This window comes from Hippocampus guttulatus, chromosome 12, assembly GCF_054856545.1.
Source record: "Hippocampus guttulatus isolate MCC_2025c chromosome 12, RoL_Hgut_1.0, whole genome shotgun sequence".
NCBI classification, from domain to species: Eukaryota; Metazoa; Chordata; class Actinopteri; order Syngnathiformes; family Syngnathidae; genus Hippocampus; species Hippocampus guttulatus.
The window spans coordinates 1,569,669-1,596,077 of record NC_141272.1 but is presented as its reverse complement, the minus strand read 5'-3'; the positions used below and the strand labels follow the sequence as shown (position 1 = coordinate 1,596,077).

General features: G+C 48.4%; 2 protein-coding genes across 2 annotated transcripts; both read left to right on the top strand.

Moving 5' to 3' along the window:
- Positions 1-123: 123 nt before the first annotated feature.
- Positions 124-10,326, top strand: fhdc4 (FH2 domain containing 4). Its single transcript, XM_086125600.1, has 12 exons — positions 124-1,030; positions 2,532-3,041; positions 4,409-4,470; positions 5,290-5,392; positions 6,195-6,280; positions 6,381-6,481; positions 6,568-6,638; positions 6,719-6,826; positions 6,920-6,990; positions 7,680-7,797; positions 7,870-8,034; positions 8,363-10,326. The coding sequence occupies exons 2-12, from the start codon at positions 2,685-2,687 to the stop codon at positions 9,503-9,505; spliced, it is 2,385 nt and encodes a 794-aa protein (XP_085981726.1). The 5' UTR covers positions 124-1,030; positions 2,532-2,684; the 3' UTR covers positions 9,506-10,326.
- A 2,080-nt stretch (positions 10,327-12,406) lies between these two features.
- On the top strand, positions 12,407-25,831 carry LOC147196899 (tripartite motif-containing protein 3-like). The gene is made up of 13 exons (XM_086125365.1): positions 12,407-12,618; positions 18,439-18,604; positions 19,394-19,634; positions 19,930-20,081; positions 20,308-20,488; positions 20,589-21,318; positions 21,578-21,681; positions 22,669-22,836; positions 23,098-23,266; positions 23,488-23,547; positions 23,649-23,719; positions 23,787-23,927; positions 24,371-25,831. The coding sequence occupies exons 2-13, from the start codon at positions 18,468-18,470 to the stop codon at positions 24,521-24,523; spliced, it is 2,307 nt and encodes a 768-aa protein (XP_085981491.1). The 5' UTR covers positions 12,407-12,618; positions 18,439-18,467; the 3' UTR covers positions 24,524-25,831.
- Positions 25,832-26,409: the final 578 nt, after the last annotated feature.

Sequence of the window (26,409 nt, the reverse complement as noted above, 5' to 3'; positions counted from 1 at the left end):
GTGAAGTCGATGTGCATGTTTCTGATCTACGCAGTGTGATATCGCATGCAGGGTTGACTGTTGTTTTGTACAGCATACAGGGCAGACTTACACGTTAATGGCTCCGAACAGAATGTCTCTGTTTGGTGTTGTCGGCTGCGGTGATTTTGAACCGCCCGCTGAAGACCATCTAATCTCCTTTCTAATATGTGCCTTGGCTCGCCTCAGCGGCTTTTGGGAAGCACGTTTTCATGGCAGTTCCTCAAAGTGAAAGTTGTGAAAAGCGTCCGATGGGATTGCTGTGGCGTCATCTTGATGACGCTGACAGCCGCCTTTGGATCGTATTTGTTCTGGGGATCCCTGTGATAATAATATCATTTTTTACTTGACCGCTTGTGATTTCGAATGGGCAGCATGCTTTTATTAATTAAACAGCCGTTTACACTATTAATTAACATTTAACTATAGTAGGCATGACTCTGTTTTTTTTTTTTTTCTAATTGGGTTTATCAGAATTGAATTGTTCTCTATGATGAGGGCAGACTTTAAGATCAGGGCAAATCTTGAACTTGTCCCCCAAGAAGTGATTGTAAACGAGCAGATCATTTGCATTGAGGTGGATGATTACCCAAAGATCCCATCTTCACTGTCTCCCTGTTTGAATACTCATCCAAAGATGAAAGAGTTTCTATTCAATCACTAAGTGTGTGTGTGTGAATGTGCGTGTGTGTGTGCACGCCTTGAAAACAAATCAATATTAATCTCTATCTTTCAAGCGCACCTCATCACGTTGCTTGAGTCCATAAATCCAGCAGAGCTCACAGTCCAACCACTTGCCTCACAAGTAAGGGAGGTCCAGCAGGGATCCCAGAGGCGCTCCTTCCCGGGAAGGTGAGCGCACGCTCCCTCCGCCGCCTCCTCTCCATGGGTGTGTCCTTCTCCTTTGGAGGGAAGTGGAATTGCGACACTCTTTCAAGTTTCAGCACGAGAGGAGCCAAGCTGGAATGGAAAACTAGGACGCGGGATATCTTTTTAAGGGGCAAAAGCAAAGGTGAGTTTCTGCTTTACGACTCGATTGATGAAATTGCTTGTTGAGTCACTTCCGTGGTCTGCTATTGGATTTTGTCACATGGTTGCCCCTTGTTTCTTTATTGATGATATCTCTGAGGTCACGTCCTAAAGACACAATGCATACGGTTGCCAAAAACTGAGGGAGCGAACGTGTTCACACCCTGTACTCTTGAAGTAGAAGTACAGATATATGCGTCCAATACATTAATAGAAGAAAACTGAGAAGAAAAAGACTGGAGTTTACCTCTATGACCGGACAGCTTGTCTGAGAAGAAAGATCACATTAAGTCGACAGTAACTGTTTTTAAGTGCGATCAAAACAACACCTTAAAATGTGCAGATACCAGAAAAAAAATATGTGCGGTCATTTAAGTATTTGGTGAAAAAAATGTGCTGCTTATAGCAACACGACATGCGCACACATCAAGATAAGATAAGATAAGAAAACCTTTATTAGTCTCGCAATGGAGAAATTCCCAATTCACAGCAGCAAAGTTATGAAAGGAAGAAGTAGAACAACAAAATATAGGAGCACCCTCTGGAAATATATATATATTTTTTTGTTCAGGTTTTTAATATACTTACAGCTGCTGTGAGGTAAATGGCGGTGTTGGTTCATACCGAATAGCGAGCCAACATATTGCTGTGAACGTCTTTTGTGCGAAATAATGACGACAATGCGGAAGAATTTGCGTTCATCACATATTAAAACGGGCCACGTTTGTCTTTGCTCGCAAAGACAAACCATGGTTGTCTGCCTCATGTTTCTGGCTAAAATCGAAATTGAGCCACTGAGAGGAAGAGTGGGCTCGCTTCACATTTGTCATTTTTAAGTTAAATATGCAAGTGTGATGAGAAAAGCTATAAATCTATTTTTAGTTCCAATTTCGGCAGGTGGGGGGCAGTCTATTAATACAATCAACATTTTTGTAGTGGGGGGGGGTGCAAGTGCATCTGCATGTTTATATGTGGGGTTTTTATTTTTTTTGCATCACCTTTCATGAAATATTGATAAATTTGATGTATGTATGGACTTGCACCACTGTTGCACGAAACCTGAAGTGACAGCCATTGGATGGCAATCATTTTTTTTTTTTTTTTTTAAACGTGGGATCACTCCGCCGCGAATGACAATGTTAGCAGTGGAGTTAGCCCACTGTAGCGCTTGGTTGCTCTGCTGTCTTCACTTTCAACAACTCTTTTTAAAATAAATTGGACAATAATTGAGCAATTTATTCACAATCATGATGATCCTCTGAGAACAAACGCAACGACAATATGGTCTGCGACGTCATACTTCTTATTAATGATTACAAATAGTGTAAAGTACCAGTACCCTTAGTGTAAAGTACTACTAGAATGAAATATGAACCAGATTATTCTGGTAGCCAACTATATGATATAATTGTGTGTCTTTGAAGTAATAAATCTGTTGTAACCCCCCCCCCCCCCCACCCACACACACCTTTTTATTCCCCTAGAAAGAATGCATCACTCTTCCTGTCATTGTGGGCACACCTGTTGCACCCAAGTCCGATGAAAACAAAAAGCCTGGTGCTGCTGCTGGCGGGCTTCTTGTCAGCCGGCATGCGCAGCTGAGAACACCAACACGTTGCTGCTGAATCCCAATCACGATGGAAGCTGGTGATCCCCCGCCGCCACCTCCTCCCCCGCCGCCTTTACTGCCGCCCCCTCCGCCGCCGCCGCCGCCGCCGCCGGCCCCCGGCCAGGGCGGCTTGAAACTGGAGCGTCGGTGCTCCAGGATGCGCAACTTCAACTGGGAAACCATCCCCAAGCACACAGTGATGGGCAAGCGCAACATCTGGACGGAGGACGCAACGGACGGCGACTACGAGCTGGACACGAAACACATGGAGGAGCTGTTCAGTCATAAGCGGGCCCAGCGGCAGAACCAGCAGCTGCAACAGCTGGCCACCCTGGGCCGCCACGGTGCCAAGGCCCCGCCGGGTGCTGCCTCTGGGGCGGAAGTGGTGAGTAGCATGGGCTTCCCCTGCTTTTTATTGCATTTTTATGACACTTATCTACTTGTCACTGGATTTATTGATTTTTTTTTTTGAATGGACTTTTACAATCTATACACATTGCCTTGATTTACGAGAAGGGCTGAAAAAAAATGGAATGCAAAAAAGTATTCAGTCATCCCCTCCCCCTTCCCGGTCCCCCCAATGTTGCGATAAATGTTGTATTTTTTTGTTTTCCTCGGACCACTTCCCATATTTTTGTTAACAAACACAAGCGGTGAATTGTTCGGACCTAGTGAAAAAAAAGAATTGACACATTTTTGGAGGTGCTGGAACGGATTAACAGCATTTCCATTCATTTCACTGGGCAAAGTTGATTTCCGATATCAGAGTTGCAAGCATAGACACTGAATGACTAAACTCACAAGTCAATGGACCACTTTACTTTGCTTCCTGAGAGCTACAGTCGCCGATGCAAATTTCAACTGATTATTGAATGCTGGAAGACTAAAACGCACCAACACAATGATCACGCTCAAACAGGAGTTGCTGTTGACCACAGCTCACGCCCAGACACATACATTTACACTCGCTGATGTCACACAGTCACCCCGCCAGGCCTCGCCTCTTAAAGGCACCTAACTTACTGTTTACAATATTTTTAGTGTGTTCAAATATGTATCGAAGGTTTAAAGCATGTGACACATTTTGTTCTCATTTCACTTTTGGGTTTTTTTTTGGGGGGGGGGGGGGTTGTGTCTGCAATGTGGCCCCGCCATGAATCGGGTTCACTGTAGACCAAATTATGTAACGGCTACGTTGCAATAAACAGAACTGAAGTGTAACTGAAGCAAGTTTACTGCAAACACTCAGCAGAAATAATAATCAGGCCAGCTGCAAGGGCTCCACCAATGCTCCGAGGCTGTGACAAGTGTCAGAGCACTGTGTGCGCACGGCACACACAAATAAAGGTAAACACGCCACGACGTCATGGTTCAGCTGTGTGATCTTTTTTTCACACAGCGTGTGTTTGCTCAAGGAAGGTTGCCCCGTGCTGTCATGTATGAGAGCGCTCTCTGATGTCGTGTCAAATGGGGCCGTTTTTTTTTCACGATTTCTCGTGTCTCGTGACATGTTTGACATTTGTGTGTACGCGTGTGTGTGTGCGCGTGTGTGCGCACGCGCATACAGTATGTGTGTGTGTGAAAGTACCTCAAGCATTGAACGTACTTTTGTATTCTGTTTTGAGACTCTTGTTGAAATGAGCCTGTTTTAAGGGGGCGGTCATGTGGATGCATTTTCCCTCATTTGGGCAGCACTTCGTCACCAAACTGCCATTTTACACCAGTCAAAAGTTTGCGTCTTCTTTTCTTTAGGTGTCCATTCTCAGCGCCAAGAGGAGTATGAATATTGGTATTTTCCTCAAGCAGTTCAGGCGGTGAGTCACTAACCCTATGCAACAACAGCACATGGTGCAACACAACAACGCGACTGCGTCACACTCGCGTGTCCCGGCAGGCCCGGTCGAGCTGAGGCGAGAAGCGTGTTGCTCAAAGCGACTGAGCGTGCACCGCACATTCCATACTGTCAAGTCTGCCATTAAACGCGATAAAGGACAGTGCTGCCTTGATTTATGAGTACCACTTTTTCATTCTTAGGAGCAAAAATTTGACTTCAGAGTGAAGTTCAGACACTCCACCTCTAGATGGCGGCAGCAAAATTTAACGACACCGGGCCGCTATGAGTTCACGTGGCAGCCTCGCAGTGAAAGTATATGAGTTGTTTTTTTATATATATATATTTTTTTGGTGTGCATATTTTGGTCCTAAGAAAATGAGCCAATGATGCCTATTGCGCTAAATTGTTGACAAATTTGAGCGAGGTGTACTTGTAGTCAGCACTATGAACATCGTACGTCTACACTGTAAGGAAGCTGAAGGAGGGGGAAACCACTCCAAAAAAGGTGCAACGCAAGTGACGTGCCGTCGGCATTTTTTTTGTGGGGCTTGAATGGCTTTTTGTTGGGCAAAGGCGATTCAAGATCCAAGCGAGTTTGGAGTTTGAAACCAAGGCACCGCTGTATTTTGTGCGCCGCTTTCAAACCACATTCTTGTTTGCCAAAAGCTTGCTTGCCGAGGCCCGCCGGCGCAACGGCACCTTTGAGGTGCTCCAACCTCAATAAAATGGATTTGCGAGCTGACCGCTGTGACATCAATGATGATGCGCACCCCATCTATGTTTGCCCTTCAATCCACAGGCCTGTCATGGACATGATTGGGGAAATCCAGGCGGGACACGGCCTAGGTTTTGGTCCCGGGAAATTGAGGGAGCTGCGTAAACTGCTGCCGGATGACGACGAGGTACCTGCGACGCCTTCTCTCACGTCAACACACGCTGTTGACGGCGTTATTGTAGCACAAAAAAAGATTTTGTTAACCTTCATGAAGACTTTATAAACAGCTCGTTGCTATGTCTGTTGACACATAAAATGAAGATGTAATCATCTTTTTTTAAGTCAGGAAAGAACTGTTAAATCTTACCAAACACATTACTATGACCCTTGTGATTTCTTTAGAAAGGGTTTGTGTAAATTTGTTGACAATTCTCAAGACTTAAGACACTACAGATACTGTGCACATACCTCACAAGACTTTTGGGTATTGTTCTGACATTGTTGACACTAAAATAAAGAGCAAAAAAATGGAATTAATATCACGCTACCCTTAATAAGGGGTTATAGATGTCTTGTTAATGTGTTATTACTATTTTTAACAATTTAAGTCGTAGCCTTTTTGAGTAAATTAAGAACTGCTAGACTGACCAAATATGCTACAAAACATCCATATACCCCTTTGCAAAGATTACCTCATGAAAGGTTTATAATTTGGTTATTACTGCATGCATTGACACTTTGTAACGACTTGCTGTCATACACTGCTACAGAGAAATTACTAACTCTTAGACAACGCTTTCACGCCCCTTTGCAAGGCTGCCCTTATGAAGGGTTTATAAATGTTTTATAAATTGGTAAATACTATGTTAATATTTGATTGAGACTTAACTAACCCGTGAGTAATGCTGTCAGATGAACAAACTACTATTAATTACATTCAGATCCGGCACACTTGTGATGTTGGATTTAAATTTATTTATTTTTTGCAGGTAAAAGAGCTGCTTAAATTTAGCGGCGACCAAACAGGCCTCCCAGATGCCGACCTCTTCATGCTGATGCTGATCCACATCCCTGGGTGAGAGCCTCATTGCATTCACGTCCTCCACTTCCTTTTGGAAGTTTCCGATTGACGGGTGTCACGTGTGTATGTGTGTGTGTGTGTGTGTGTTTGTCAGGTATGAGGAGCGTCTGAGTTGCTTGGTCCTTAAGGAGGAGTTTTTCCCCTCTATGGCTGAAATGAGAGAATTCATTGGCACTTTGAAAGCTGCTGGAAATGGTGCTCTACTTTTACTTCTCTTTTTTTTTTTCAAAGCTAATTCTTTGTGCAAACTGAGCAAAATTCCCTTGTGTTTGTTTTCTCAGAGCTTTTGGATTCCGACAGTCTGCACTCAGTCATTCGTCTGGTTTTGAAGACGGGCAATTACATGAATGCCGTGAGTGAGTGCGTCTGTGGGTGTGGCCACGTGATTGGCGGTGTAGGGGCGTGTGTCAGCTCAGCTTGTTTGGACAACAGGGCGGATACGCTGGCAGCGCTGTTGGCTTTCGGATGGCATCGCTGCTGAAGTTGGCGGACACCAAAGCAAACAAGCCCGGGATGAATCTAATGCACTATGTTGTGATGGCAAGTGGACCGCGTCGCTTTCATCAAGTCGCCAAGAGCTTTTTGCATGCCTCTCAAAATCTTTCCTAATATCATTCTGACGCTCTCCTCCAGCAAGCTCAGAACATTGATGTGGAGCTACTTGGGTTTCCCAAACAACTCGCCCACATTAAAGCCGCTGCAAGGTAAACACCCGTTTGACTTCCCGGAAATCGACCACGTTGCACAAGCCGGCGTTTCCGCGTGGGCGTCAGCAGAAAGCCCCCGTCGGCTCTGTATCGGTCGGAAAGCCGGATCCCCATTTCATCCATCCATCTTTTGATCCACTTCTCCTCACGAGGGTCGCGAGCGCACTGAGGCCTATCCCAGCTGTCTTTGGGCAGTAGGCGGGAGACACCCAGAACTGGTCGCCAGCCAATCGTAGGGCACACATAGAGGAATGACCATTCGCGCCCACGATCACGCCGAAGCACAATTTAGAGAGTTCCATTACCTTGTTTTTGAAACCTGGGAGTGGAGTACCCGTAGAAAAGCCACACAGGGACAACGAGAACATGCAAATGCCACACAGGAAGGCCGGAGGCCGTATCGAACCCTGCAGCTCTGCACTGTGAGGCCAGAGCCCCATTTATTTATTTGTATTGGTTATTTGGTTTGTTTCTTAGCGAAACCAAAGTTGCCCCTCCTCCCCTGCACCAAACTCCATAACGCCTCATGGAAAGTTCGGTCATTCAATTGGCCATTTCTGTGTATCGTCGTGAGACACACAGAGAAGTCGCAAAGTCCATTGATTTGTCGCGTCGGTATTGTCACCGTCAATTAGGAGTGTCTTCTTCCCAGTTCCAAAAATATCCGTCCACCTTTTTCTCTTCAGAATCCATCAAAGTGACCTCGAAGCCGATTTTGATCGCCAGCTCCAAAAAGTGAACGACGCCAAAGTGAATAGTTTGAAGCAGGAAGACCTCAAGGTTCAAATGGAGGATTTCCTCAAGGTGCGAAAGGCCTCCGTCGGAATCATTGCTTGACTCTAATGAGGGCGTGACTAAGTGCCGTTCTCGGATCAGGATGCGGAGACCTGCTTGGACGAGGTGGAACAGGACCTGCGGGAGCTCCAGTCAACCAGCGACTCTGTGGCGGCGTACTTCTGCGAAGACCCCAGCAAGTTCCAACTGGAGGAGTGTTGCTCAATCTTCGACTCGTTTTGCAACAGGTTTCTACGAGCCGTGCAGGTTAGGCCCGTGTTCCGACGCCTTCCAAAAAGTCTCAAGTCAACACTTGATTCCTGAACATGCCTGCGTACGTTCTCGAGTCGTTGTGATGCGCAAAAGCTGAATTGAGGCAAGTGGACTGTGTGGGGTCCTTGAAGGACTTTGTGCCAGTATTTCTGTTCTACAAAATCATGGCATAACATGGCGTCGTGCACTCCAAATAATTGGACCACTGCCGTATAAATTTGAACCGAAGAAGCCTCTTTGAAAACAGGTCCTCACCAACCAAGTCCAGTTGCCTCGATGCAACTTCCAGATTGATTCGTCACGCTTTGCCGTTTTTCCGCAGGAGAACACGGCCCGGGAGGTGGCCGAGGTGAAACGGCGACACAGGAACCGTCTTCAAAGCGCCGCCAAGCGCAGATCCACGGCCACCTGCTCAGTCAGAGACAAAGAAATGGAGGGGATCGCTTTGGAGTCCATCCTGCAAAACTTCCTGAGCAACCGGCTCCAGAGGAGAAGGTCGGGACGACCCTCGTCGGTTCACGGCAGCCCGTTGAGCGCAAGCCCCCAAACGGGAAGCCTTTTGGAGATCAGCTCTCAGCCGAACCTCCCCGAGCTGAAACGCGCCAGATCTTTAAAGCCGGGTGCAATGGCGGAGAAAGAGTGGAATTCAGCTGTGGAACTCAGCGCAACTTCGCGCCAGCGGGAGAAGAGCTCGGACAAGGACACAGATGCTGCGGCCGAAAAGGCCGAAACACTTTGTGCAGTCGAGGACTCGAGCAGTCGGACTCCCAGTGTTTCCTCCTCGGCTCGAACGTTCTCTGCCGCCACTGAGAGTGACGGGGACGATATCCAGGACAATAACGAGGAAGAGGCCCAAAAACTGCGCGAAGCCTCAAAGAAGGTTTTGCTCTACCAGAGCAACCGAGGCAGCGTCTCCTCCGCTGAGTTTTCTGTTGAAAACCCCAAGACGCCCAAGACGAGAGTCACCCTGACACGTCAGCGGACCTTTGACATGGAGACCGACCGGTACCCGGGAGACCCGACAAACGAGGATCTTGTCAGATTCTTGCTCAGCTCTGCGCCTTCCTCCAAACCTAGCATCCCCCGCCGACACACCCTACCAGTGAAAGTCAAGAGGGACGAAGTTGAGGGGGAAGAGGACGACGACTTGTGGGCTCCCATCGCTGGAGCCAGAGACACGCCCCAGAAGACCGCACGCAAGTCCAAGCAAGCGTTTGACTTTCCTGACCTACCTCAAAAACGAGACTCTCGGTCCACCGAAACGGGGCTTAGCCTGGCACCGCCCCTCAGCCAAGACGAGGAGCCAAACCACGATCAGAATGGTCAAAGTGTCCCACCCGAAAGTTCGTGGAGCAAGTCGGAATCTCCCGGACGGTTGGACGGCATTTTCAAGCACCTCGACGATATTGACAGACCGCAGACGAGCAAGGAAACCTCCCGGCAATGTCTCGGTACGGATGTGTAACGCGATGTTTCCCAACCTTTCTTAAGCCAAGGGAGAGATCACCAAAGACAAAAGTCACTTAAAGGATATCATCCGAACTAATGCTGATCTCGTCCCAGTTTAGAGCTGCATCAGGGATCCGCTCGGAGCCCCTTCCTGTTTGCAGGAAGAAAGTTATGTCCCGTGATCTTTGAACATGGCATTGTGATCTGCAGTGGGCACGTGGAGCCGGTGGACAAGAGTTGAGAAAGGTAGAGGCACGGAAGAAAGCGGGGGCGGGGGGGGGGGGGGGCAGCGAGGCTGTGGAGTGAAGAGATGCAGTACTTGGTGGGTGGAGGTCTTGAAGTACGATTCACGGGGAGCGATGTGAGAAGGTGAAGAAACCGATCCAAGCAGGTCGGAACGGGTCTTGGAAAGTGTCAGGTGGGTCATGTGATAGAAGAGCCTCAGCTTGGGTGACGGGCACGAGAGGTTCTCTTTAGCATTGAAGTGGGGGTGTACGATTACACATACAAACAAGTAAGGTCATCAAAAGGGACAGCCGAGGTTCGACCTTTTGGAGGCGAGGTCAAAGAGACCAGACTTGGACTTGTTCAGAGGAGAGAGAGAGAGAGAGAGATACAGAGTGAGCGCGCAGGCTAGACAGGAGGATGCGGAAGATAGGTGGAAATGGATGATGTGCAGTGGCGACCCCCAACGGGACGAGCCGAAAGGACAGTTGAATGCACATGGAGTGATTTTACTTTCAGTACCTGCTGGTCGTTTCATGTGTTCTGTAAATGTAAACACAGTCCTGCAGGGTTTGTGTAATTTGAAACGTAAAATAAAAAGTAAAATCCAGATTGGGCTCTTCGGAACTTCCCTGAGGTATGCCAGATGAGCGGGACTCTGGCCAGAGGAAAAAAAATGGCTCTGCTTGAGTCAAGTTTTCATCAGAAGTGAGCGTTTTTTGCGAGTGCGACCACTAGATGGAAGCATGCTGCAGTCAGACGGAAAGTTGTGCTCAATCAAGACGTTGTGATTTCACGCATGTGGTTATGTTTTGGTGTCAAGCCATCGCTAACTTGACAAAGTTCTTTCTTGTGATGCATGCCGGACCCTCGGAAACATTTCCACATCCCATCTTAGGTGTTTCATTTACATTTGCGATCTTCATATTGTCCATCCAGTGATGTCATTGGGTGAGTTTTTGCTTTCACACAATCTCGCCTTTGTTTTTTTGCGGGGGCGGGGGGTGGGGGTGGGGGGTCGTTTCGAAGGGGCTTAAATGGGTCATTGTTACAAAGGCGGCCTGTCACTTTGTGGCATGTTGCGAGCGCTGCAGCATTGTTGGCCCACCAAATAAACAAACACCTGACAGTCGGTGAACATGGCAGCTTTTTGCTGCCCCCCAACAACTCTTGCCAGCCAAGTCATGTGTCATGACGGGCCGGGACAGATTTGGTGCTTCGATCAATTACAAACATGAATGTCAAATGTCTCAGACTGTATTACACCCATCCATCCATTTTCTGATCCGCTTAATCCTCACAAGAGTTGCGGGGCAGGCCGTAGCCTGTCCCAGCCGTCATCGGGCGGCAGGCGGGGGACACCCTGAAATGGTTGCCAGCCAATCGCAGGGCACACAGAGACGAACAACCATCCACGCTCACACCCACACATAGGGATCATTTAGAGTGTTCAATCAGCCTGCCATGCATGTTTTTGGAATGTGGGAGGAAACCGGAGTACCCGGAGAAAACCCACACAGGCCCGGGGACAACATGCAAACTCCACACAGGGAGGCCGGAGCTGGAATTGAACCCGGTGTTGACCTCTGCACTGTGAGGTCGACGCGCTAACCACTGGACCACCGGGCCGCCTACTGTGTTACATGTTCATGTTTTTACATCTAGAAATGTTCAGACTGTATTCTAGGTCGCAGTTGGCGGCCATTTTATCGGAAACAGTTATGACGAACTGCCGTCATAATGGACAGATTCGCTATGTCCCTCGAGGTACCTTGTAACCAAGTTCGACTGTACCAAATGAATGTCATAGTCTTTGTATGTCATTTATTTATCGAGCTACCTGAATTATGCAGCACATTTTTACACCGAAAACCACCATACTGAAGTTATTGGAAAGGGATCATTTACTCCATCTACTTTTTCAGGCGTTGTCGGGGTTTTACCGAATTAAACAAAAAAGAGGGCATACGCAGGAACGTTGCTGAATGTCACCTTCACTCGGCGTACTTGATGCGTACGGTCGGTGCCAGGCTGCGGCGGGCGGCCATGTTGTCGGCGCTCCGGTGTGGAGGCAGTCTCCATGGCAACCTGGCGTTGCAGAATGAGAAGCGGGAGATGACTCTGAGGGCGCCCCACCCCCTTCCGACAAACAACCAGCTGCCTTCACAGCGCAGCATCACACCACACATCCTGATCAAAGTGCTGTGATTGAATTCGTTCCTTTTTTTTTTTTTTTAATGTTGAACATAACTTAGCTGAACCGAATCATTGTAGTCCCCTGTGCCATCTTGAAATATTCTTTATGAATTATTTAGTCAGGCGTCGAGAAGCGGAGACCCCCGCCCCCTACCCACTTTTTTTTATTTTTTTAAATCTCCACTCCCCCCTGGTAATCGTCAGCCTAAAATGTAATAAACGCCATCCTTTGTCCTTTTAAGGTGGACTAGCTGGGTGGAATCTTAAGCAAGCCAACCCCCCCGGCCCCCCTCCCGTTTTTTTTTTTTTTTGCATCACATGCACTCCTTTTGCCGTCTGTCGCTGAGATTGGGATCCTCACCCACCCTCCCCCCCATGCCATTGGCTCACTTAGCTCCGCCCACAAGATGCCTGACCAATACCGCATACACGCCACTCCCATCACCGCCTCCTCCTTCCTTTCCTTCCTCTCCTTTCCCTTTGCCCCCCCCCCCCTCTCTTCCACCACCCTCATCGTCATCGTCCTCCTCCTCCTGCCAGACAGACCCTGCCCTTTCCTTTGCTTTCTGTGGCTCCTCTGTGCGCGTTTGGGACTATCGGACCGGACCGCGGGGTCACACAATGGCCGGCTTGCTGCCATCGAGCCTGCGATGCTGACGCCCCAGCTGCATTCGTCCGTTGCTGCTCCTCCTGGTGCTGGGATTTCATGTGAGTACCACCCCCCCCCCCCTCCACCCCCAAGCCCCCCAGTACATGATACAGACATACACACGTAGCTCCTTTTGATGCTTGCTTGCTTGCCCCGGTCTGTACTACCGACCTGCTAGCTGCGAATGAATAATTGATGTTTTGTGAAGTGAAGTGAGGTCATCTGCTTTTAGTTTGTGTTGAACCCAAGATGACCCCCCCAAAAACAAGATTTTATGTGGTGTAAACATGGTGACAGGCCTCTTGTAGCAGGTGTGCCCCGTCTGCGCAGTCTGTTCAGTATGCGGGGTACATGTGAGTCAGCTTGTTTGCTTATGTCACTGCTGTGTGTTTGTGTGTGTGTGGTGGGGGGGGGGGCTTTTCACTGCAGCAGCCAAGTGATGTTCCCTTTGAACGAGAGAATGGCGGGCCAGATAATTTTGTATCGATGAGCGGGCCTTTGTGTCCGAACGAGCCCTCAGGCGTCATCGGCGGTCTGAGGGAGGTTCCCTTGTAAGACGCCTGAGGGGAGATGATGCTCATCCGCAGCGTCAGCAAAGGGCTTCGCTGTCGGAATCCGTCATTCGGCGCCCGTGGAGAGGCGAGGGTGGCTCTGCAGCAGGATGTTCGGTTAAAATGTCGCCACGTAGGTGCGTGTGTGTGGAGCTTGAGCAGCTTTTTAAATTATTATTATTATTTTTTTAAGAAGTGCCGTTTCACTGCAGAGATAATCGAGCTGGCGAAGGCCTCGTCTCGGTTGCTCAGGGAGCGTGGCGCGCAAGTGAACGCATCGGCTTGCTCCCACATCCCCAAGACATGCAGGTGACACTCTTAAGAAGAGTTGGGTGAAAAATAACCCAATCTGAGTCCGAAACAGACCGATCCACCCAACTTTCTGCATTGCTTTGTTTGAAACAACCCCACAGTTGACTTGTTTAAAAAAAAAACAACAGGGTCAGATGGACCCAAGGAGTGGATTGGTCCATTTATGACCCAAATTGGGTTATTTTTCACCCAACTGTTCTTGGAGTAGGCGGCACGGCGGTCGACTCGTTAGCATGTCACAGTGCAGAGGTTGCAGGGTTCATTTCCGGCGCCGGCCTTCCTGTGTGGGATTGTTCGCCACCCTCGTGAGGAGAAGCGGATCAGATCGTGGATGGATGGATGGATGGATGAATGTTTTTACAGTTAAAGGTCCACAGTTATTGTGAACGATTGTTGTTCTATTTATGGCCTTTTGATAGGCTGGCAACCAGCGCGCCAAGGTTAGCCGGGATCGATTTCAGCTCACCTTATTTGAGGACAAGCACAATCGAAAAATGTCCAAAGTTTCGATGACGCCTGGTGGGATATGTTGCGATTTACAGTACAAGTGTTTGCAGCTTTTTTTTTTTTTTTTTTTTTTTGGTTGCATCAAATCATTTTGAATATTTCGGTATGACTTCTGGAGCTACACATCAAAGTATCAGAAACAGATCCTATATTACAGATCGTACATTACTACAAAAGTTGCAAAACAAAACATGAAGCGTGCAATGCCGATCATTTCTCCATCGCTGCACGTTTTAACGCGCTTCCTCATTTTGCTGCAGTCAAGCTAATTTGTGAAAGCGTGAGAAGAGGTGACAGGATGAATTGATGGCGTCTGCCCTCTCTCTTTTGTTGTCTGGTCAAAGTGCTGACGAGTCGCGTCGCGTGTTTGTCAGGGTTAGTCAAATGTGAACAAAGGTGACGCGCACGCTTTTGGTCAGCAACTTTGCAACGGGAGTTACATAGCGTACTTTGGCCTCTGTCCGGATCGTCAAAGCCTGATCGAATTAAATCGAGCAAAAGTGCATGACTCCTTGTGCGTATCCTGTCCCCCGTGTGACCCAACAGCAATTTGTCAGAAAATGACCAATTTTAGTGATGGCCGAGTACTGACGCCACGTATGGGTATCGGGCCGATAGGACCTTCTTTTATATCATTGTGTACTCGCGGAAGCTGCCGATACCAGCCCCGATACTTATTTTAAATCAAATCTCATAATTCAAAAGTACAAGAGTTATAGGATAACATAACTCTTCCTGAAACCCCGCTCGCTTTATGCTAATATGCGTTGCAAACCATGTGAATATTGAAACGCAAACCGCGCAGCAACACATGGAACAAAAGCAATTCATTTCAATGAGGAAAACTGACTCGAGTCATGAGTCAACTGTACTCTGTCGCCCTTCCTGACCGTCGCTCGTTATGACTCTCCCTCATCCTAACTGGAATCCTTAAGCTAAGCAAGGCTAGGAAAGTAGAAATATCGCTTCAAAAGCCCTGCTTCCTGCTTCCTCAAGCATCCAGCCAGGTGACGACGATGCTCCCCTCCGTGCTGCTCACCAAGTTAGCGTGATGCTAGCAGACTGAAAAAACAAGTGAACAAGTGAAAGCTGCACCTCTGCCACAGATTTCATCTTGCTATGATCCGCTGCGATGTAGGCCTCCATCCGCTCGTAGGTTATGGAAATCTTGTTTGACGGAAAGCATCCAGTCAGAAATGTGGATGTGATGTGGCCAAGCATAACAAGAGCTTGTTATTGGGAGGAGCAAAGCGTTCTGGGATGAGTCACCGCCGGCCGACCACATCGAGTGCGTGTTGACCCAAAAACACACATGCTTGTGTGTCGCAGACTCATTTTGGTCGGCCTTCTTGCTGACTTCTGGTTCGTGAAAGAAAATATGAGAGAAGGTTCTTTTTCTATGGTGGTACAAATATCACACTAAGGTTGTTTTTTTTTGGTACAATAAAGTAAGCCGTGCTTTAAGCAGCCGATATATGACCACAAATGGTGGAGCAACACATGTGGACAGATAATATAGCAATTCTATCAGGCATGTTTTCTATCCTGCGACGAAATAACTTCTATTACAGCAGCTGCATAGATGTTGATTCCAACCCTAACCTTAACCATAACCTAACCCTAACCTTAAATGCTAACCCAACACTAACCCCAACTTCAATCCTAACCCCTATTCCAACCCCAACCTAAATTTAACCATAACTCCAATCCTTAAACCCAACCCTAACTCCAACCCCAGCCCTAACCTCAACCCAAACCACAACACTAACCCCAGCGCTAACCTCAACCCTAACCTTGACCCTTACCCCAACACTAACCCCAACCTTGACACCAACGTCGACCCCGACCCAGACTCGTAATCTAAATTTGAAACCCTGACCGAGGAACAAAACCCTAACCGTGCCTTTAAACCCTGACCACGATTTCAAAGCTTTACCTTGTGTCGAAACCCTCATTTGAATTGCTAACCCAGGCCCGAAACCCTACTTTGAAAACCGAACCTCGGCAAAACCTTTCATTTGTCATCCAGAGTAGGATGCCTTGAGCTCATCGGAGGTGTTTCACCGTCGTCGGAATGAATGACGTCCACGCTCCGCTGGGTGTTTGCGGCCCTCCCAAAAAGGCCGTTCACTTCAGAACCTCGGTGACAAGATTAGCTCATCGAAGCCTCCCCGATGGATGGAAGAGGATGACTGACAGGGGAGGCCCGAGCGAGAAGGGAGGCGTCGCCGATGCTCGTCTGTTGCTTGTAAGCCGCTGGCGGGTCAAGTGGAGGCGCGCCACGTTTCGGCGTCGTCTCGTTTTAATCTAAATGGCAGACATGCCCCCCCCCCCCCCCGGTCCCTCGCCCCACCTCTCGTGGGATGTTAAGAAGCTTAAGTGCACTATCAGGTGAGAGTGGCAAGTGGATGAGCTCATTGGGTGCCGATTTGATGGCGCAAAACAGTCTGACATCAAGACAGTCCTCCTCGCTAGTCGTTGGCACTATAACTGTGGCAGTGTCATCAGAATGAAAGGTCTTTGGTCACCTCTTCTGCGAACGTGTTCACTCAATTTTTATACATCAAAAGTACTTGCAGTATTGGTACTCGGTATCAGTGAGTACTTAATAGTAAATCTGTATCAGTGTGGGGGCGGGGGGGAAAGAAGTGGTATTGAACATTTCTGCTCTCCATCGATGTCGTTTGAATGTGTGAACCGGAAGTTGAAAGGATTCTACACTTGAAAGGGAATTTGAAACTCGAACCTTGGAAATGTGCAGTTTTGCAGATTGTATGTAGATGTGACAGATTTGGTCTTTTCTGTAGATTCTGTCGACATTATAGAATGTGCAGATCAGTAGAATTGGCAGATTGTGGTAGATTCTCCGACTACCTGCTCGATTCTGTGAGCACAAATGAGCGTTTCGGTGTCTCCACTACATAGATGCCTGCGTTCCAGTTGCTATTTTTAATATTTCAACACACGTGACCTCTCGGAGTTAAGCATTTTTTTTTTTTGGAATGCTCACATCACATCTCATGCAGAACAAACGGCGTCAATATTCAAAGCGGATGAGAGGAAAACCGAGAGGGAGTTTGTTCGAGAAAGCTTCACTCGAGTGGAAGGAACTTTGACGCGCCGGCTGTTGGGATAGAGGAAGGAAAGCGTGGGTGAGTGGGGGCGGGGAGGATTGTGGGGGGCGGGGCTTCGTGACGTCACTGCGGTAAATCAGAGTTCATGTGAAAGGAAAGTGTGTGTGTGTGTGTGTGCGCGTGTGCGTGCGTGTTAGCATGGATGCAACGAGTCTTGGTCAACAAGGCAAGCTGCAAAATGCGCAGGAGGTCGGACAAGGCCACGAGTGCATCGAGAGAAGAAAGCCAAGACGACGAGCTGTTGAGCTGAGCTGGAATGTCGGCGTGAGCTCTCGTTCTTGCTGCAGACGGGGGGGGGACAGCTGCCTGCGCACTGTGCACCAACTCAAATTCTCCTTAACCCCCACCCCCGCTCCCTCTACCCGCACTGGCAGGCAGGTGGCGCTGTCTGGAACTCAGCTGCCAGCTGGGCATGCAGGAGAAGGAAGTCCAAGAATTGGGGAGAAATCTGCTTTCAAGCATTTGCCATGCACGTCCATTTTCAGGGAGGGGGTTTGAAAGAAAACGGCTCGGATTGTCGAGTTCAGGTTTCGAGGCAGACATCACTGAACAGCGCGCGAGGCGATTTCTTTTCTTTTCTGTTTTTGTTGATTATTGCGTTGCTGTCAGCGGCGCGTGCGGTCTTCATCGTAAGCCTTTTGGTTGGTGCCTTGGTGCCGATGTGCGCTCATGTCGGCGCTGCGTAATCCCCACTTGACCCACTGACAACGCAACATGGCATCCGCAAGCGCAGCGGAAGCGCTCGCAAACTTCCTACACGCTTATGGCCGACATTAACTCATTCAATACCAGCCAATTCTGGGCCAAGTCTGAAAAGACGTTTAAAAACGTCTTTGGGAGTGAATGAGTTAAATGGGAGGAAATGTAAGGAAGTTACTTGTTAAAATCAAGTAATCAGTAAAATAACAAATTTACTTTTCAAGTCAAGCACCAAAGTTGCTTTTGAATTGAAGTTATGAGTAAAGTTAAGAGTTCCTTTTCAAGTCAAGGAATTAGGTTCCTTTTAAAAGCAAGCAATCAAGACAGTAACCAACTTACTTTTCTTAAGGTAACGATGACAACACTGTCTCGCTCTCCAGCCGGCTTACCAACTGCGCGCTTGTCGTTGCCCGCAGGCTTTTATCCCAAGTATGCGGACGACTAGCAAAGCGGCGACTTGTTCAAGCTGTTGTACTTGACCAAGCCAAACGGCCCGCGGCGACGTGGGCGACAACAGTCGCTCGTTCCCTCTGCGGAAGGCGACGAAGACGGGTGGAGCGGCCATCTTTAGAGCCGGCCGATGCCGGGGCGAGGCTCTCAAAAGGCGTGACTCATTTCCCGGACGCTTCCCCGCCGGCGGCTCGGCTGACCTCGTCTCGCTGCGCCGTCCGCGCAGGTCCCCCGTTGGCCTGAAGCTGCGTGTCCATGGCCAAGCGCGAGAGCGGCGGCGGCGCCAGTCCGGTGGTGAGGCAGATTGACAAGCAGTTCCTGGTGTGCAGCATCTGCCTGGACCGCTACCACAACCCCAAAGTGCTGCCCTGCCTGCACACCTTCTGTGAGAGGTACGCGCCGTGCCGCCGTCCGACACGCGTGCGCAAAACATTTCCGCTGAGCCGGCACGTCAAGACGGGTTCAAATGAGTATTGGGGGTTCAAACGAAGGTTTTCTGGGTTGGGATTTCAAGACGGGGCTGGGTTGCAAATTCGGCTTTCGAACAAGACTCACGGCTTCAAGTGAGGTTTTCAAATGAGGATTAGGGTTTTGAATTAAGGTTTCAAGCCGGAGTCTGGCTTTCAAATCAGGGCTAATCTTCCAACTTAGGGTTTCAAGACAGGCTCGGGCTTTCAAGGCGAGGATTGGCGCTTCAAATTGTGCTTTCAAACAAGAGATATGGCTGGAGATGACGGTTAAAAATTAGCTTTAAGGTTTCAAAGTAAGTTTGGAAGCCAGAGTTAAGGTTTCAAACAAAAGGTAAGGCTTTCCTTTGGAGTTTCAATACCTGGTTAGAGTTTCAAGAGAGGAATTGGTTTCTCTCTAAATTATGGCTTTCTGGTTTGGGGTAGGGTTTCAAATGAGGGTTGGCTTTTCGAGCCAGGGTTATTATTTCAATCGAAGTGCTGATTTCATTGAGGTCTTCAAGTCGGGGATGGGTTTCGAATGAGTCTTTCAAAAAAGACTTCTGGATTCAAGTGAAGTGAAGGTTTAGAATTTCAGAGTAAGGTTTCAAGTCAGTGTTCGGCGTTCAAACAAGAGTCGATTTTCTGTTGAGAGACTTGTGCTTCGTCTGCGGTTTGAGAATACAACTGACTCGGGGGTCTTTTGCGTGTCCCCCCCCCCCCCCCCCCCTGCAGATGCCTGCAGAACTACATCCCACCGCAGTCTCTGACGCTGTCGTGTCCGGTGTGCCGGCAGACGTCCATCCTGCCCGAGAAGGGCGTGGCCGCCCTCCAGAACAACTTCTTCATCACCAACCTGATGGAGGTGTTGCAGCGGGACCCCGAGTGCAGCCGACCCGAGGCCTGCAACGTCCTGGAGTCGGCCAGCGCCGCCACCGCCTGCCAGCCCCTGTCCTGCCCCAACCACGAGGGCAAGGTGAGCGCACGCGGCACAAACTTTGAACAACCCCCGCCGACGCATATCGGATTTATGAATGAAATCGGCCGCACATAGCAGTGGAGCGCAGAATCTGTCCCCTTGGCGATTCGATTGATGCCACGACTTAGACCGGCTTTTCGCCAGTCTAAAAGTCTAGTCCCCTTTAAACAGCAGTGAACTGCAATTTCACGTCCGATTAGCGTTACGTTTTGTTCCAGCGGTACTTCCGCTTCAATCGCCGCACGAAACGAGCACACGTTGAACCGCTGCCGCTCCGTTGCGCCGCCCGCAGGTGATGGAGTTCTACTGCGAGTCGTGTGAGACGGCCATGTGTCTGGAGTGCACGGAAGGCGAGCACAGGGAGCACGTGACGGTGCCTCTGAGGGACGTGCTCGAACAACACAAGTCGGCGCTCAAGAACCAGCTGGACACCGTACGCAACAGGTCGCCAATGACGTCAGCCCTTCTTTCCGTTTCAAATTGGGCCTTTATTTTCGTTTTTATGGAACGTGGGTCTCATTTTAGAATTTGACTTCAGTTGAAATAATGCTAATGATTAGCATGAGCACTGATAGCAGGGGTCGGGCCGTTTCACGTTTTCGTGATACTGCGGCAGTTTCACATATTGAGCGCGACGCCGAAGAACGCCGTCTTTGCCTTTGCGCGGCAGACTTCCCCAGCTGGCGGCGGCCATCGAGCTGGTGAACGAGATCTCCAAGCAGCTGACGGAGCGCAAGCACGGCGCCGTGACGGAAATCAACGCCACCTTTGACGAGCTGGAGAAAGCCTTGCGCCAGCGCAAGAGCGCCCTGGTCGCCGAGGTGGACAACATCTGTGGCGCCAAGCAGAAGGTCACCCCCCCCCCCCCTCCCCCCTCGCCGCTCCTCCGCGCTTTTCCCCCGTCACGTGCAAACATCGTACGGATGCGGCGGTTGTTGTTTTTGCGCTCAGGTGCTGCAAGCCCAGCTGACGTCGTTACTGCAGGGCAAAGAGAACATCCAGAGCAGCTGCGACTTCACCGAGCAGGCCCTGAGCCACGGCAGCGCCACCGAGGTCCTCCTGGTCCAGAAGCAGATGGGCGAGCGGGTCAGCGCCCTGGCGCGCCACACCTTCCCCGAGTGCCCGCACGAAAACGGCCACCTGGAGTGCCAGGTGGAGACGGACGGCCTGCGGCGCTCCATCCAGAACCTGGGCGTCCTGATCACCACGGGGGCCGTGGGCCACACCAGCGTGGCCACCGGCGAGGGCCTGCGGCACGCGCTGGTGGGCCAGCACACCACCGTCACCGTCACCACCAAGGACAAAGACGGCGAGCTGGTCAAGACGGGCAACGCCGCCTTGCGGGCCCGGATCGTGTCGCCGGAGGGCGTCGCGGCCGAGGCCGAGGTGACCGACAACAAAAACGGCACCTACGAGGTGGGCTACACGGCCCGCGCCGAGGGGGAGTTCGCCTTCTCGCTGCTGCTTTACGAGCAGCCCGTCCGGGGGAGCCCCTTCCGCCTGCGCGCCGTCAAGCCCTCCGACGTGCTGCAGTCGCCCGACGACGTCAAGAGGCGGGTCAAGTCGCCGAGCGGCGGCGGAGGTCACGTGCGCCAGAAGGCCGTCAGGAGGCCCTCCAGTATGTACAGCGCCACCAAGAAGAAGGAGAACCCCATCGAGGACGAGCTCATCTACAGAGTCGGTGAGGCCGAGTCGCCGGCGACGAGCGTCGATGGGAGCGAGCCTGCTCGATGTACATCGTGATTCACGGGGAAATCGGGAAACGCTTCGCCAAGTGTGTTGGATCCTATTTAGTCCCGACGGCAATGTTTCTTCCGTCGAGTGCGTGCATGTGCTAGCCCTTAATAATGTTTTTGTGGGGCGGGAGGGGGGCGTCGCAAATTTCATACTAATCGCAATGAATGCTAATCTGCGATCCAAACTCGTTCCCTGTTTACCAGGAACGAGAGGACGCGACAAAGGAGAATTCACAAACCTTCAAGGCATCTCCACCTCCAGCAACGGTCGCATTGTGGTGGCCGACAGCAACAACCAGTCCATACAGGTCTCGCTCGCAGGCACAGACACGACACTCACTAAACCTAACTATATTATGTTATTGCGAAGTACTACTTTGTTTTCGGATTTGTCAATTAATATGAGACTTAAGCTTTCAGAGTCCATTTTAACTTGGGATGCTTCCAGCGATGCTCGCGCTGCTAGCTCTGCTAGCGCTTCTTGTACTGTGCGAGCGACGTACAAGTACAGTGTCGGTGAAGTGAAGTCATTTTTTTTTAGCGCCGTTAATTAGCGATTGATCATTATTTCAGGACAATGTATTGTTGTTGAAAGCAAACGTTTTTTTAAGGCAATAAACAAACCCCCTAACGCAGGCTGGAAAATTTGTCAAGTTAGCCATTTCGCCGTAACGAGCTGCCGGGAAGAACTTCAAAATAAAAGCCGGTCGAGGCATTCGTGCGCATACATTATGTGGGTTTCAAACGAGGGTTAGGGTTTAAAAGTAGGGATCCAAACTAGGTCTAGGGTTTCCAATTAGGGTTTCCAACTAAGGTTGGGCTTTCAAAGTAGGGTTTCAAACTTGGCTTAAAGTTTCAAACTTTGGTTAGGGTTCCAAAGTAGAGATTCAAACTAGGGTTAGGGTTTCCAACTAAGGTTAGAGTATCCAGTAGGGTTTGAGTTTCCAATTAGGGTGTCAAAGTAGAGTTTCAAATTAGCTTTAGTGTTTCAATGTCAGGTTTCAAATTAGGACGAGGGATTCCAAAATCTTACACACAAAACTAAACTAAAATGAAGCACTTTCTTCTCCCAAAATAAGATAATAAAAACGAATCTAAAGACTACCAGAAACTAAATCAAAAGTCAAAATGCAGTAAAATCTAACTCGAAATCCCGAACTGTTGTAACCCCCAACAAACCAACACTAATGCACATACAGTACATACATGCGCACTTGCACAAACGCACACACGAAAACATACAGACACACGTCAACAAAACTATGCGAGTTGTGACACGGTGGCGTCTTCTTCAGGTATTCTCCAACGACGGCCAGTTCAAGATGCGCTTCGGGGTCAGAGGTCGCTCCCCGGGGCAGCTGCAGCGCCCCACCGGGGTGACGGTGGATATGAACGGCGACATCATCGTGGCCGACTATGACAACAGATGGATCAGCATCTTCTCTTCGGACGGCAAGTTTAAGGTCAGTCAACAAAACAAGCAATTTGATGTCCTCTCAGAAAAGTTTGTCATTACTCATCGATGCCACAAGATGGCGGCAAAAACAGTTGTTTTTAATGAGACAAGGCCAAATGAAGCCCCTCCCCTTAACTTCCTCTAAGTTGCTTTGGCACCACGATGCAAAGCAAAGTGAATCCCGGACAATTTTTCCCCCCACTCAATGTTATGTATTTTTCATTGTAACTTGATGACCAAAACGTTTTTCCACGATGCCGTATGTCAGAACAAAATCGGAGCTGGTCGTCTGATGGGGCCGAAAGGTGTGGCCGTGGACAAGAACGGACACATCATCACCGTGGACAACAAGGCCTGCTGCGTCTTCATCTTCCAGGCCAACGGAAAGCTGGTCACCAAGTTTGGAGCCAAGGGAACGTCCGACAGACATTTTGCAGGTAGTATTCGTAACCTTCTGAGCATGAGCGTGTTTATTTCCGAGTCAAAAGTCTTCCTGTTGCGAGAGATACATTCCAGATGACGCTTGGATATTTTTCCAAACAAAAGTTGTCTGTTTCTCGAGCTCGCTAGCTAGACAGCTAAGTGTCTTGCTAGCTGGCAAGCTGGATATCTGTCAACAGTTTTTGCTAACGCGTGTTATGTTTTCTCTCCTTGCAAGACAAAAGCGGCGCAAATGTAGCACTGGAACAAAAGCTGAGTAAATCAGGCCCCATGTTCAGTAAGTATATACAGTATATATATATATATATTTTTTTTAAATAATCTTTTGCTAGCTAGACCAACTCACCCATTGTCCATTTCCTTATGTGTCTCCTGTAGGTCCTCATTTTGTGGCAGTCAATAACAAGAATGAGATTGTTGTGACAGATTTTCACAACCATTCCGTGAAGGTACAGATCTTTTTTTATTTTTTTGCTTTTTGTTCAATGTGTGGTCACGCTGCGCGTTCCTCTTCAGGTATACAACGCAGACGGGGAGTTTCTGTTCAAATTTGGCTCGCACGGTGAAGGAAACGGTCAGTTCAACGCACCCACGGGCGTGGCCGTCGACTCCAATGGGAACATCATTGTGGCCGACTGGGGCAACAGTCGCATCCAGGTTGAAAAAAAATCCGATACATATGACGAAACTACCGGCAATAGCGAAAACTAGCTCCGATGACAGCATTTTACCGAGTCGCTTATATTTGAAGTAGTCAGAGAAGAAGTACAAATCTACTTTGTTTGTGTCTACATGACTGTACTATACTGCCTCCCGGTGGCCAAGGCGGGCGCAGCAGTAGAAGCAGCACAATGAATTTGATTGCAGTATGAAATCATGATGCACACACGATTTAGATCTAATTTACTGGAATGCAAATTCCAGTAAATTATGTTGGTGCTCTGTGTTTTGCATAGTATATTCAATTATACTTTGAAAAACGGAAAACTGTACTGAAATAATGATTGAATTCACAATTAATTTATATAGGTAGATAGAACTACTGCTCTTTTTTTTTTTTTTTTTTTTAATCTGACGCGACGTGCTGTATTCCAAACCAGGTGTTCGACAGCTCAGGCTCCTTCTTGTCCTACATCAACACGACGGCGGACCCCCTTTATGGCCCACAAGGCCTGGCCCTCACCTCGGACGGCCACGTGGCCGTGGCCGACTCGGGCAACCACTGCTTCAAGGTCTACCGCTACCTACAGTGACACGCCAACGCCACAAGAAGTCCACAGGGTGCAATAAAACCTTCGTTCTCACACGTCGCCATGAGGCTCACGGTGTGCGCAAGCAATTTAAATAAATAAATAAATAGATCTCCGCGTTTGGTGACTTAGCTTCCGCCAAGGAGCAAGTGGCGGCTACACAGCTAGCTTGATAGATTCAAGTATTAAATGAGCCATAACTACGTCCAAATGCATGCGATTTGATTTCATCTCCGTAATGAGTCGCAGTGTGGTTCAGTTATCCACCGAGTATTGGGGCCACACTCAAAAGAAAATAAATAGTCAACAAAAACAAAAAGCAAAAACTAAAAACTAAGTGCAAGAAAACTAATGGGTACAATGAGGGGAAAAAAACACGCATGTTTTTGAGAAGTTGGATTTAAGTTGCAATAATACAAACAAAAATCAATTTGTAATTCTGCAGGGGGGTTTATTTTGGATCATGAGGGGGAAAAAGTGATGAGAAAAAAATTGGTCAAATTCCCCCCAAAAAATGTTTCTTGTAAAATGTTGACATTTTTCCTTGAAATTGTAAAATGATGACTTTTCTCTTCAGCTTGCAAGATTCAACATTAACCGGGTAAATTGTCAAAGTGTCCATCTGGACTTCAAGGTCAAAATAGTCAGACCCGTTGAAATTCCTTGACTTGGTTTGTTTTCCTTTTGAGTGTGCCTCACCTGTAGTTTTTTTTTTTGGACTGCTTAGCGTGAAACAAAGCAAGTGTCAAAACACGACCCGTGCATCGATTTGCTGTCTGTACTTAGTGTATATAGCTGACGAAATGTAAATTATTGTGTATATTAGACGACGACGACGACAAGGGCGCGCGTGCGGCGGCGGCGACGACAACACTGAAGGCAGCTGTTTTCACACGCACGCTTTTCAAAACTTGCTTGACCAACATACACTCAAAGAATATTTATTGCCATTCAAGCAGCACAAGAATCGTTTTTGCTCATCACTTTGGTTTTATGGGACTTTAAACGAGGAGGAGCAATAGGGAAGCAAAGATCATTTATTTGATGCTATACACCAGCTGTGCTTTGACACTTTTTTTTTTTTAATGGATGTGCTTTTTTCCTCTGATATATTGCTCTTTTTTCCTCTGTCCATATCACCTTTAAAAAGAAAAACATTTGAAATTTGTGATCATGTGAAACATGGTCATCAAAAGACTGATCGAGTGATCTATTTCATAAGTACGTACAAAATAAACAAATGGCAAATAAATACATTATTCAATTAAATGTTAATTTATATTAAAATTATGTCAATGACACCCCCACCTATCACAAGGATTTATTTTTTTTTTTAATTGAGGCACTCATCTCAGGAGACACATGCTGGCCGGAGTTTTTATTATTGATAATAATGATCAACCCACGATCATTCTTATACTGAAGGAACTTTAAAAAAAGTAAATTAGCGACGGCAGATTCGATGAACGATGATTTTCTGCTTTTCGTGTCCGCGCCATCTTTGTTGCGCCTCCTCCTCCTCTTTGCTTTGACTCCCCCTGCCGGTGATTGTGTGCCAACACTCGTTGAATTGATTCAAACGAATATCCTGTTTTTTAAATGCTCCTTCTTTGCAGCTGTGACCTAAATACGAAGCATTTCATCATTGTGATATATTTATATATTTGTGTCTTTCTCACACACACGCCACTACGACAATACCTGGTTTGGTTTCTAGAAATATGCACTGCTCAGTCAACAAAATTGGTCTGGCCCAGCTCTGGGGCAGACACGGCACGTACACTCGGCCCACATGCTTCAATGAATGACGGTCCTGCAGTGGCCCACGTCTGGCATCCATGATGTAGGCCGCATTCGGCCCAGATCTGAGCCGCATTGTAAAACCATAT